The following is a 14,784-nucleotide window of genomic DNA, read 5'->3' as shown; positions in this document are numbered from 1 at the left end:
TAAAGACTGATTTACCACGCAAAGGACTTTTTTTTAAATATTTCTTAATCCCGGTATTAATCCCGTGATCCCGGTATTGGAACTCAATATCGGATTTCAATATCGGGATTGAAAATGGTCCGATATTGCATGCCCTAGTGGTTACGACATTAAGGGATAATGGGACAGCCGTTTTTTTATACAAACGTAGTCCCCATTTTCCTCTCTGGATATTGATATTATGGAAAATATTTTTACATCATATGATGTATATTAACCATAGCTATGCCCCTGTTTCACTTTTTAAAATTAGGAGCGAAAAACCAATTTCATACAATTTTTTAAATGCTTTTAACTCTTATATTATAATAATAAAAATGAAAAAATCTAACGTAGGGCATGGGGGCTGGAGTGGTGGTGGATAGGCTGTGGTTGATATGCCTACAATAAATTGTGTCAAAATATTTGAAAAGTACAGCCCCCTATGACACTTACACGTTTTACTATACGAAACGGAACATTACTGGATAGCCTAAATTAACTAAAGAATTATAATTTATAACATCGAACACCTACTAATGGCTACTGCAACAGGTTCACAGTCCTGTCTTTAGGTAGTTATAATGTAAAAAGATTACAAACGAAATTATATTCGGCAGGTTTAGTAACTCGTATGTTTTCATTAAACATACCTGTTCCGAAACATTCGGGGTAAATGGTTATGGATTACGTTTATATAATGAATAACGTCGTCTTTATAACTCTTGAATCCCGGATAAGGGCGTTTATTTGTGTTTTTGTCACGAATATTTGTTCCCGAGTTATGGATGTTTCCTATGTGTCTAAATACCCAAGTAAAAGCTTTACTTAGTTTGGGACTAGGTTGATCTGTGACAGATTGTTACTAAGCATTTATTTTATATGAGCGATACAATGAAGCATTTATTTTGAAAATTACTCTACGTCAAAATATTTTGTGAAGAGGTCGTACAAACATATAATACGAATAAATAAATACATACAAATAACCTAAAAAAACTAATCGCTCTTACAACTGCAAATATTTAAATGTACATTTCCAAAACATAAAATCAAATTGCAAGATTAGAGGTATTGCATTCGTTAGTCCTAAGTTTTTAATTATACATTTATAACATGATACTTGAGATACACCAAGTATTAAGTGATAAACTAGAATTACAGCTGTGAGCAAAAAAGGTAAAGACAATTACATTGTAAGAAATTACGTAACAAACAGAAACACTGAAATTAGTTAGGATTTTAATATGCGTATTCTTGTATTTTTATCTTTAGAAATATAGTTCTGACAATCAACATTTTATCTTTATTATCGTTTTTATTATCATAAATCTTTATTTATACTGCTAAATACTATTTATATCATAATTATTTAACTAACTTTTTAGCAATATAACTTTTTTTCTGTCTACGTTATTTATTATTATTACCTTTACTAATAGAATTTTATGTGTCTCGTCTGTCGTAAAGTCGTTGTATTTGTCACCTTTATTAATGATTAGCCATAAAAAGTACCCATTAAATTACTTTATTTAGAACTGGAATCTCGACCAGTTCTAAAATGTGCTCCATAACTCTATCTTCGTTAACCACGCTTACAGAACTGCATTTTAAGTGACTATTATTATTATACACCGATGCGTAATTTAAAAGTGGTAGCGATAAATGATAGTGATTAAATCGTTCATAGTTTTTCAATTTGGATCAAAGAGAGATGTAATTATATCACGCAATAATTAGAATTGAAGTACCGACTAGTTGAATCAACATTAATCAACGTTATAAAAATAGATCGATCGGAGTCAACCCAGCGGCGGTATCATGGTTCCATTTTAATCACTTGTCACTATGCCCGTCACTTTCGCGCTTACATAGTTGTTAGAACGTGACAGGCATTGTGACAAATGATAAAGAGCCGACCATCTTAGCCCTACTGCGGTGGCAGCATGGTTCCATTTTTATCACTTGTCTCTATGCCCGTCACTTTCGCGCTTACATAGTTGTTAGAACGTGACAGGCATTGTGACAAATGATAAAGAGCCGACCATCTTAGCCCTACTGCGGTGGCAGCATGGTTCCATTTTTATCACTTGTCTCTATGCCCGTCACTTTCGCGCTTACATAGTTGTTAGAACGTGACAGGCATTGTGACAAATGATAAAGAGCCGACCATCTTAGCCCTACTGCGGTGGCAGCATGGTTCCATTTTTATCACTTGTCTCTATGCCCGTCACTTTCGCGCTTACATAGTTGTTAGAACGTGACAGGCATTGTGACAAATGATAAAGAGCCGACCATCTTAGCCCTACTGCGGTGGCAGCATGGGTCCATTTTTATCACTTGTCTCTATGCCCGTCACTTTCGCGCTTACATACTTGTTAGAACGTGACAGGCATTGTGACAAATGATAAAGAGCCGACCATCTTAGCCCTACTGTTTTCATCTAGATATGTATATTTAACAGTAGGTATTGCTATATAAATATTTCATTTGTGTATCAGGGTTTTTCAAATGATTTCACTCACTATTAGACTCTTGACTCTACCACAGAGTCCCTATAAATGACAGCTACTGTGATCTTAATTTTCTTTTCCGTCTATTTTTAGTTGATATTCAATACATTCAATTCCAGTCTGGCTGTCGCTTGCGCAATTATATCATTTACTCGCATGTGCCTGTGCAAAGTGTGCAAGTGTGTGGCCATTCATAAAACTTAACGAATACACCTAATAAGTAAATATACTCATTGCATACAGAATGCCCACTCACAACACAACCCCGTCCAATGGACTTACCTCACCCCGCAGCGGCAGATTGACTACAGACAGATTAGGGAATACAAAAAATGTAAAAGATGGTATTTAAACTACCGATTTTTATAGTAAATATGAAACGACTTCATTCTCTACTAAAGTCGTGGAAGAGCGTAAGAGAAGAGTTGTGGAGTGTATGGAGCCCAATATATTCCACAACTCTTCTCATTCCGAACAGACTATACAGATTGACATTTTAATCTCTGTTCGATTAGCAACATAATGTCGGAGACTTCGAAATAGTATCCGACTATCCGTAAATTTCCTATAAATTTCAGTTTTTCTTGAACCATATTTCCATGATTAGCTACTTACTAGAACTAAAGCGTGTCCGCTGTATGTCGATTAATCACCAGATTTTCGTGTAGGAAAAAGCTTGGTCTCCGTGTAGCCATAAGTATCCCTGGTTTTGGTATCATGTATATGGTATATTGACACAGTTTGAAATTTTCTTATAAGCTTTTTGTGAATGTGTGCACTGGCCTGATGGGGCAATTAGTCGTTCATTCAACTTAAATTGGCGTTTTTTGCTCACAGTCATTAAGCAATGTTTGATAACATTCTAGTGCGCTTTCCTCAAGTAGGATAGGTGTTTGAAACTACAAATGAAGACGAAACGCTCTCTGTGTAGCAATAATAGACATATTTTGTGTACACATTTCAACAAACACTTGTTAATGTCAGAAGCTGCAATCACCTCATTTATGTTACCTTGTGAATTAATTTAATGAAGGAAATAAAAGTAACTGTTAGTTTTGGAAATTTTTCTCAGCTTAATTTTATTTCAATTGGACGCTATTTATTTTCTTGAGTATTCATAGCAATTTACGAGTTTACATACAAGTTCAAGATAGATCTTTTAGTTTACATTCTAGTCCATAAGTTTTCCAGTACTTAATCTAGTCTAGTACTTAGAACTAAGTGGTCTTTATCTTAAGTACCTACATTTAAGCATATTGAAATATAGTATGCTCAATGTATCCAACGTATAGCAATGCAAATTATAGCGCAGAACGCAGATGATGTTAATATATGTGATTTCGTTTTATAAAGTAATATATAGATGGCCAAAACGAATGAATGCATTTTCCAGCAGCTGCTAAGGATGTTATGCGTGGTGAGGCAGTAATTATCGACCATTATTTTGCTTGGAGCTTGACAAAAATCAGGCGAGGATTTTTTTACCCGTACGTATGACTGTCAATACAAGTTTTTTGTGTAGATTTTGATGTTAATCTTCGGAGATAATCTAGAGTTCTTTGTGTCTGCGACTGATGTGACATTCAAGGACGTTATTCCAGACACTTACCGAGCGCTGTTCAATGAACCAGTTCAAGTACTTATCATATAAGTAAAACGTATCTTTGGCAGTAGACTTTCACAGTTAAAATCCACTTTAAATTGTAACTGGCAATTTATAGGTTTGAATATAAGCTGTTTAACCTTTGTCTGTCACTGTGACGCTCAATTGGGCTGCAAGAAGGGCGCCGCATAATTCCATACGCGGGATAGTGACAGGTTTTAAGGGAGCGACTCGGCTTTTAGCGCACAGAAGGCGCACTAAAATTCTACCCTCAGCATCTATAGATCGGAGGTAGACAGCCGCACCGTACGTCGGGCCATCAACCGCATCTGTCTACTCCCGTCCCCAGATGACGCAGAGTCTTGAAAGCTTCAGGAGCTTTCAAGGGCGGGGAGAATGTTCACGCGAAACGGAACGGTTAACATGATTACCGGACGAGTAGAGCTACGTCACGGACCAAGTGTCAAAATAACTCCACATCATCGTATATCTGTCAATACTTACTTATATCTCTACAACGGAACTTTGCGTGTCATACACATTTTGTATTTTTTTTATAATTTTAATTAAATATCTATAAGTTTAAACTACGACTTCTTATTGTTTGTCCTTTCGTGGACAAATCTATACATGTGCGGTGATGTGCGCACTGTTGCAATGGAGTATTTATTTATTTGTGTACATAGCCATAGTAATATAAAAACCTTAGATATAAGAATACTAACGTAGATAATAAGATAATGAACTATTTTGTTACTAACCATGTATTATGAATCCTTGTTATTTGAAATAAATGATTAATAAAAAATAAATATACAATGGTAGAAATCTTGTTCGATTCAATCATGGACTGAAAATCATGTCACCAGCGCTCGACTATCTTTTTTTCTATCTTGCATTTATCTGCAATTCCCTATTCTCAATAATAGCTTAAGGCTGCATAGTCGGATTGTAATCGTCCCTTCTCAAAACTTTGTGTCCCCTGGTATGCTGGCTTAACTCAAGCAGGCTTGCACCCTGGCTGGGGGTGATACCCACGTTCTTGTTCACTGGTTCGACCAAGAACACGACTCGCCCGCGTAACCAATACACGGTCGACATGCGCCTTGTTCGATTGTGTGTATATGAGCCCTTTATTCTGTCTATATAGTTTATGCACACCCACCGGAAACATACAATTAAATAATAGAACACCCACTAACGAAACTAGGGTAAGGTTGTCGTTAATCGCAATGGTAGGACGTTCTTGGATATATTTTCGCTTGATAATCAGCCCAGTTTATGCTCTGTTCCTTAAAATGCTATGTGCCAAGCAGCATTTGCTTACTCAAACCGCTTGCTTGATGTCGCTTATTCTTCTACTGTTAATTGGTAAACACGGTGGCATTATTCTTATTCATGGAATAAGAATAATGCCGTGGATGTAGGGCCGTGGTCTTGCCTTGCTTTGGTCTGATCAGTAGATACTGTACGTTGCGTAGGTACAGCGTCATTAATGTCACAATGTATGGGAAGAATAAAATCTTTACAACAGGGCTTCGGGAAATAAGTATTCAGCATATTGAAAAAAGCTCGGCTTATATTAAGATTATTTAAAAGTTATCCAAGTTTGGATAACTTCTTGTATTTACCCTGAACCCATTTGCGTTGGCTCCCCGCCCAGCGGTTGTCGCTTCAAGAATATCATTTTTGTTTTGACAGTTGGGTTTAAGTGACTTTAAAGTGTATCTGTATTTTGTTTTAAACTCTCATACAATCTAGGTTGCCTATTTATAATGCCATATTTTCAGGCCCCGGTTAATATAAGTTATAATATATTTTGTCGTACAGATATGAGTCCGTTGTCCATATATCCAGGGCCAGTTTCTAATAAAGTACACTAAAACGAACGTATTTTGTGATAAGTTTTATGTTTAGAACTCTCTTAAATATTGCTACTATAATTGAAGACACTAAAAAAAAGTTATACGAGTATCATGCTATATCTACTATACTGCATATTTATAGTTTATAGGTTTCATCCAAGCGTCATCTAACGACATTCTCAATTAATCTAATGCGCTATTATTGTAGCTCTAGACTGTCATTGCAATGTGTAATCACGTTATATCATTTTAATCTTAGTTTATGGCAGTCAGGTGCCTGTAACTGTCTGGGACGATAATTCAGTTTAAAATAGTCATGCCAATTTGATTGTGAGCTCTATGCGTCTCTTTCATGCAATTACTTAAGTGCGAACGGGAACCACTGAGATTGAAATAAAGTTGGTATAATATTTTGAAATCTGAATATGACTCTGGGATAACGGAGTTGGCAGGGCCGTGTAAACAACTTGTCGATACCAAAGTTTCATTATCCCTGGTGATTGCTTTCGTGTTTATTATACCTCATTTGTTATTGACATGGATTTAAATAGGTTACTCGTCAATGCGGTGTTTGAAAGCCTTACATACATAGTTACTTACTTTGAATGATTTCCTATTCGGTTTGAAATTCACATGCTGACTGTAATTTAATTTTTTCTTTTGTTTACATTTTTATTAATATTTTTACTACTGATGTTAGAAATTATTATATCAAACTGTAATTGTATTTAGAACAGACATTACTCGCCCGCCTTTCCTGTACAAAGTAAATGGTAATTCATTCAGCCGATACTACTTTTAAAATAATTCTTAGCATACACGTTGTATTGACCAAGCTGTCGTATCAGCTTATCACTCTTATCCTCCCGGTGTAATGTCAATGCAGGAGATGAGTCGGATTAGATATCAGTCATGTGGACGGTTTGCGTCCGAATCAGGTGATCAGATATTTCAATAAACACTTGTTGATCGGGACCATGAGCGCAGACTTTTGTGTTCGATAAAGGTTTTATAAATAATGGCGCATTTTCTTAGGTGATAAAAGGTTTATGTTGTTCAATTTGTACAATTATAAAAAGCGTATAAGTTCTTCAAGTTCTTTAGATGACGTTTAAAAAGGAAAACAATTATGGCCTTTTTTTAATTAATCTTAAATAATTGTTAGAAAGTTTTGTAATATTGATGTTTTCTATTTGTTTGCAGGGCGTTGTCGAGGCACGTGGGCCTGACTCCGCGGCGGCCGACCCGCGGCGCGCGCGTATCTCCACTATACCGCCCGTCCGCGCTCGCGTCGCACGTCGCTCACTTCCCGTGCTTCCTGTGCTCGTACACCGTCCACTAGTGTCAGTGAAACCAAACTAAACTAACCCTACCCCCCCAGTGAAAACCTAAGTGGTGTTCCTGTGAAGTGCTCGGTAGCCGAGTGAATGCGCGTCTGTTTCGATACCCTCTGCTTTGGATCGTCACAGCGAGTAGCTGCTGACGATGAGCCGAGGGTTGTAGTGCATACTGGCGGAGGAGCTCTTACCGTGGCTCCCACAGTCAACGGCGATAGGCGTGCGTTAAACGAGACTTATAGAGACATTGAACTGAACGGAATAATGGGGACTCCAAGCATGAATTCCGATTCAGAGAATTGTGTCGCAAACGCGACTGTGACAAACGATATGCAGCCATTAATTGAAAGGATTAGGGAACTGGAAGCGTTGCTGAAGCAACGCGACCAAGAGATGCTGGAGTTGCGCTCGCAGCTGGACAAGCTGCAGAGTGTGTTCCCGTACCAGCAGTACGCTCGCGGCTCCCGCGGGCCCCGCAAGCAGAGGGCCCAGGGTATCTCCGCCGAGCCCCAGACCAGCTCCTCTCTCCAGGACCTGGCGCACCAGACCTTCCCCGTCTATGACAAGAACGAATCGTGAGTACCATTCTTATCAAATTCCTAAATATTTCGTAACACGTTGACGCAAAATACGTGTGAAATTCTTATGCAGTTTTAAGCTTGTAGTATAAACTATTTTGATCTTGCAGACAATGCGTTGAGTGCTTGTTAAATGCATCGAGGATACGCTGCGGGTGCATATTATTAATAGAGATTAGAATAGGATGAATCACAATTCATAGAGTCAGTTAATATTGTTTATACTTTGATGCAAACAAACATAGTTTATGATATCTTAGGCTACTGGTGAGTTGTAAACAGCTCTTAACTAATGCACAAAAATGTTTAACAATGCTTCATAAAATAATTTTCCAGTAATATATCCGCGTAACATGGAAATAATGAGTCAAATTTACGTACAAGATGTCATGTTTGTTCTGAATGATTATCACAATTTGTGGGAAGATCATTCTTTGTTCACGAACTGAAAAAACGTGATGGGATGTTGAATATCACACATCAAATTCAATTCGCACTTAGAAGGCTGAACTTTGTTAAACTGAAATCCTGTTGTCCATTACAAATGGTAATTGTATAGTCACATGATACCAATAAATGAACGAGCTTCCTACGAAAATCGTGAACTTCGTACAGGATATTTCTGTACCCTTATCAAAGTTCGGGGAGCCATGCTACATAAAGTAAACATCTGATAAGTTCAAAGTGCCACACGGTAATTGTTTGTAATATGTTCAAGGTCGCTTATCACAATTTCATCAGGAACGTTAAGTAATAAAACTTCTTTTATGAGGACGTTAAAACGCCTTGTTTAATTCAAGGCTTATTTTTAGTGCAGTTTTTTGATAACATTTTGACACCTATAATAATTCTTAATGTGTATAAAGACAATAATTATAATTCAAAGTGTTCGTGAAATGTATGTTATGTATGTATCCCACGATGTCCTACTGGAAAATTGTGGGTAAGAAAACTAACAAACAAAACGTAAACAATTTACCCGCATATAGACATAAACAAGCTTAGAAGGTCATGTAATAGCCAAAACAGAACTAAGTACTCGCTCATTGATAAAATTAGTATTCGCGTCGTGGCGGTACTTAACGCGCGATCACCTTAAAACAAATCGTAATAGCATGGGTGATCCTGAATTACAACCAAGTTTGGCGTTTTTCGTATGCAACACAGCGACATGCGGGAAGGCTAATTTGGTTAATTTTGTCTGCATCCTTCGATCATGTGATCGCTTGTTATTTCTAGGCCACGTCAACTAGACCTGACAGGTTATCAGTGGATCTGACGTTCAATTGTTTTCAGTAATAGGTGTCGATGGAAATCGATAACTAAGTAGAATCTGATTTGACGTTGCAATTGATATTCATACATATAAATTACAATTTAAATTATAATTAGGAATGAACTCTATTATAAGCACCAGTATTTGGAGTAATCAGAATTTAAAACCATTTTTAAACTCAAATTCGGTTATTACATCACAATGATACGGTAAGTCCAAAAAAAGTGGCAGAGATTTTAAGATTATTGCGAAACTGCATAATCACAGGCTTTATAATAATAAAATATAAAGAGTATTGAGAAACGTCTTCATTCGTAAGGACATTGTAAGAAACCTGTTCCATGGTATGTTGAAAAATTATTTCTTTCCCTTGATGCAGTGGGACTGTTACAGTATTGTAGACATTGAATTAAAAGTGTGAAATTGAAAACTAAGGAGATAAATATAATTTTCAATTGTAATCACATCACTATCTGTATTCATTGTTTTTTGATTTCCGTTAATTTCCAGGGTGCATTCCTGATAGTATTCTTATTAACTCCATGTCGGAGGTAATCAATAAAATCTAATAAGGCCCTTACGAGCGTGTGCACTTACCTTAGGGCCCGTTTACCTATACGAGTTTATACATTTGCTACTAAACGTACGTATGTACTATCTCGGACGATCGATGTTGCAAATGACATTAATATGTGTGTGTTTGGTTGGGTTAAATATAATTCCCATGTTACGACACCGCTATATGCACCATTAAAATACTTTTTAGAAAAAAAAGTACAAATTTTTGAAAATTTACTATGCCATTTAGTTTCGAATTTAAACTGTCGTGAGACATGCTAACATTAAACTAATTCTACGGATTCCATTTACCTTCCGTATACGTACTTACCCATTCCCCGAAGTTAACGGAATTAAAAAAGCATGATGTAATTAAGGATAACTTTTGTATAGCAATAGCGGGTTGGTGTTTATTTTCATTTACCTACGTGAGTTATTTTTATTGAATGAACCTTTATATGAAGACTACGATTTTGTTACTAGGAGAGAATAATCAAAACCGATTATATGTATTGTACGTGTTAATGTACTATTTCAAGAACACTAGTTCAAGGAAACTAAGATAACCTTTCTGATAGTACGCATCTCATCTATTTTGGAGGCTCCAAATATAGGTATGTTGTGTAACCGCTCTAGGAAGTATGGTTATCTGCACGTCAAGTCAAAACATTCAAATTTATTAACATAAACTTGAACTTGGGGATTATAATACTAATTTCGTAATTTTTTCTCTAATTATTTGAACATGTTTATAAAATTTCGTGTTAATAATCCGCTTAGGTCTTGGATTGACACCGGTGCGTTGAGCAATATTGAATCTAAGAAATCGTATATCTTTGACTGATTGCATTTATTAATCATAGTTGTATAATTGCCATGCCAATTAATATTTACATAGACTTATTTAGATCATATGTAGGTATACGTCGATTTCAATTATGATAATACTTGTACAAACCATAAAACTCGGAGGGTTTCTCTATGTAGGTCTCAGTAGATATATCAGTTTTATCGTTTATGTTGTTATTAACGGCTACTGATTAAATAGTTGTATTTTTAGAAATGAAGCTCGTATCTATCTTTGTTCCTTAGGATAGCAATAAGAATTTTTAGTAGTAGCTTATTGTTGCGGGAATTATATTCCGTTATTGATTCGTGTGGTTCGAAACTCATGTCAATAACTCGTGGTGGTTCACAAGTGTTTGTGACTTCGAGGGGTAAAAGTGTCTCACACTCAAGCTCAAGAAAATGAATGAAATTGTGATCCAAAGTCATGGCTAATTCAGAGCCAAAAACAGACACGTGAGTTTCCATTTTGTCATTCATTTGTCATCATTACATCTATCTCGTTTACCTAACATCCACATGTATGCTAATTTAGGAACTAGTGAAGCAAATGAAGATTACGAATAAAGCCAGAGCTGTGTCCTTCGTCATATCTTTTACCCAAGCCTCTTTCAAAATATCTTATCTAATCTGATAATGTGATAGTACTCGAAATAATTTAATCCATTTACGATTTCTTCAATCATTATTTAGACTGGCGTTGTGATTTTAACATCTTACTTTTCGTATGTTTATCTTTTGATATAAGTGTATAAAAATATTGTTATAATAATAAAATCGCATTTAAGCCCGTCATTTTATAATGAAACTTCGTGATATTGAATTTTAACTGACCTTTGACATGAACTTTTTTAAGGATAGAAGATAAGGAGGTAAATTTATCACTTAGTCGTAAGTTTGATACTCTGGCTGAAGTTTAACAAGTTGCGTGGCTATACCCAATAAATATGACACTATCGCACTGCTTGGATTTCAGATCGGCTCGCGAATTACTATAATTTCCTGACATGAGATATTACGAACACTTTAAAGTTAATTGAAAACGGGGTGGAAATTCAACTATAAGAACACGCCCAAAAGTAGCATTCAGAGAAATGTCGTTCCAAAATTGACCTTTACGTTTATGTACAGGTAGGTAGCGTTAAGGGCCACTGTATAAGTCATTTTTACTCAATTAAATGGTGCGTTTGTGGTTAATATGTCATCGTTCCCGCGAACGCATACATAAGAACTAGGTCAAGAAGGCGGTAGACCTTGTTTTGTGAAATAAGGTATGGGTGTGCTGCCACAGATTTGCCACTATATTTTTCTTTATTTCCAAACGGCTTCAAGAGGGTACGAAACAAAACTGTGTCAAGATATTCAAGAGTCACACGTTTGTTTTATTGTTCATGTCGAGAAAGGACATCGGGGTTGAATTGTTGCTAATTGAAAGCTAAGGATATCTGCAGCATAATTCTTTATTGCGCTTTTATTGTTACTAATTGTGTTTAATATCAGTATGATAATTAGTTGGCCTGCATATGATAGGGCGGTAATTGCAGCGCGGCAATTTTGCATTGACAAATTGGGTTAATTCGTGATTTAATGGTCCTGTTCCTTGATACCTGTTTTCATTTTCAATAACTCATTAAAGGGAGTCGAGTTGGTATATACTATGAAACGATAACTGCAACAATAGGGTATGGTAGATTATCGTTTACATAATCTACCATACCTATTAAATTCTATTCTAATCTTTTCTATTAAATTTATCCTGTATACCTAGCTATGTATATTTGACAGTAATACTTTCCTCTCATTTATGTAGGTATAATTGTACTGAGTACGAAATATTTACAAAATATAACTTCACTTCATAACTTTCTACTTATTGCGTTTTTTCGTTACTACATCCCAAACGGGGTATAACATGGCTAAGTATAGGTAGTGGTTACATTATCTCTGTCGTAGGAGCAAGTAAGAATTAGTCTTTAGATGCTGTGTAAGTAATCTTTACGGATGTGAATCAGTTCGAATGCCTAAACGATTTAAAAATACATCAGAAAGCGGTAGGTACTCTTCAGAAGCGGAACTGTAAGTGACCTAATGATCGTGTTACAGTAGGCTGTATCTTCTTCTTCTTCTTGCTAGACCTGTTTCCATTTACTTGGGGTCAGCCTTCCTCGTCCTCAATTTCCATCTAGCACGATCTTGCACTACATCTTTTATTCAAATGAGCTTCTTTTAGGTATTTTTCAACCGTCGTCCACCAGGTGGTAGGTAGGTGGTCTGCCTGATGAGCTGCGTTTAGTGATTGGCAGTTTTAGGGCAAGCTTCACCATATGGTCCTCTGGACGCCTTCTGCGATGATCTTAAGCGTTTCTCCTTGAGCTTTTCGACAAAAATCTTGAAACTTCCTCTTACATACTGGTTCCGGATTTTATCCAGTAGCGTGACACCCGCTGACCAGCGTAGCATACGCTATGGCGTGCAGATTGTCTAGATGCTGCTTGTTAGTTGCCCAACATTCTGACCCATACAGAACAGCTGGTCTTAGTAGGCTGTATGGTAGTTATAATTATAATACCTATTAGCTATTAGTATTAATACTAACATTATCCCTATCGAATATATAGAATATCTCTCTGAATGTGTGAGGAATAAGCATCAGTTTAAATATCTAAACCATTTAAAAATGCATCAGAAAGTGACGCGCTTCTGACCATAGGTATTACTTAATATAAAACGAAGTATTTTAACGACTGATAGTCGGCTACTAATACTAAGCTTTTCCCCCTAAAAGAGGCAAACAGGACAAATGTTGACAAGTTACAACACGATATTCTTACACATAGGCAAGATAACATTTCTGATTATGTAAGGAATAAGGATGAGTTGAAATACCTGAGCTATTTTAAAACTATACATCAGAAAGCGCGCCTGACCATATATCAGCGGTGCACCGCGAACCAGTAGCGACTGCGTGGAAGAAATCATAACCAGTTCGGGACGCCTCCCGTCCGACGATCGCAATTTGTGAGATGCAGACTGTAAAGATGTTTAGCGTGTTAGTTTTTTGCTTAAATTAGCATATAGCAGTGTAGGTATAGTTATATTTTCTTTACGTTTAGAGCCGATTGTTAAAGTATGTAACTAATCGTAAAATACAATTAAATAGGTACCTATAGTATTTGTTGCTGCTGCTGCTGGCGGCATTTCCTAGTTGTATCGCAATGCTGATACGTTGTGAGAGGAAGCCGCCTCTTCGATCACCAGTTACGTCTACCAGACGCTTCGCGATTTCTGCAAAAAACTTGTGCGCGCTGGGAGCTCATGGACCTAAATGACATAAGTTTCACCGCAAAATGTTATAAAATGGTACTTATATTTGTATTCATAATGTTGTTTAGAAAAAGTTTTTTTCGCATTTACAATTTTATATGAACTTTGGCACGCCCATCTGCATCTCTGACGCCTGAATAGTGCAAAACTACGTAGGAACTTAAACGAGTTTACGTTTTCGAAACATCGATTTACGAACTCCTTGGTCTGACGTCTCAGTAAAACTGACATATGAAAAAACGCTGTACCAAGCCCTCATTACATGAAATCGCTGGATACGAGTAATACGATGTTAATTGCCCATACATGGCGCTAAATTACTTTGAGGAATCGTTATTTAACACTTGATATGTTCGGTATGTATAAATTGCAACTTGAGGGCGATAACTACATGGACAATTACTTTCAAGTTTAGTGTGTCTAGTGATGGATCCCATCATTCTTGTGCTCGAGATTCGCTACATTTAAAAAAAAAAAATTTTTTGTATCTCAAGAGAAAGTCATGGCGGGACGACTTGGATGCGTTTCAGCGGAATTTGCGAGATCTTGCTCAGCACAGGAAGGATTGGAAAGTAGAGACCTTTGCCCAGCAGTGCGACACACAAACTAGGCAAAAAAAATGAGACTTTTATACAATTTCCTAATATTTGTTTTTTTTTTATTAATTTTAAATGGCACGCGATTATTTTCGAAGGCTTTTATTGCGCAAATAACAATTGATATTGTATGTTACCAATGACAATAATTATACTCATTGCCAGTTTATATGGAAGGTAAAATAGTATCATCAGCATCACGTTTCATCATTGTCATCATTGAAAATTTTAAAGGCTAATAAAACATTATATTTCCTTATTTTACAATAC

The 14,784-nt window shown here is 36.4% G+C and overlaps 1 protein-coding gene across 2 annotated transcripts in view; it reads left to right on the top strand.

The window, feature by feature from the left end:
* Positions 1 to 14,784, top strand: part of LOC133526664 (cGMP-dependent protein kinase, isozyme 2 forms cD4/T1/T3A/T3B) — a 150,888-nt gene that overhangs the window by 53,542 nt on the left and 82,562 nt on the right. For both annotated transcript variants that reach the window (XM_061863359.1, XM_061863360.1), the window contains exon 2: positions 7,203 to 7,911. In XM_061863359.1, coding sequence (XP_061719343.1) covers positions 7,427 to 7,911 — 485 coding nt within the window. In that variant the 5' untranslated portion in view covers positions 7,203 to 7,426. The remainder of the gene's footprint in view (positions 1 to 7,202; positions 7,912 to 14,784) is intronic.

This window comes from Cydia pomonella, chromosome 16, assembly GCF_033807575.1.
Source record: "Cydia pomonella isolate Wapato2018A chromosome 16, ilCydPomo1, whole genome shotgun sequence".
Taxonomy (NCBI): domain Eukaryota; kingdom Metazoa; phylum Arthropoda; class Insecta; order Lepidoptera; family Tortricidae; genus Cydia; species Cydia pomonella.
This window is presented reverse-complemented; position numbering and strand designations above follow the sequence as displayed.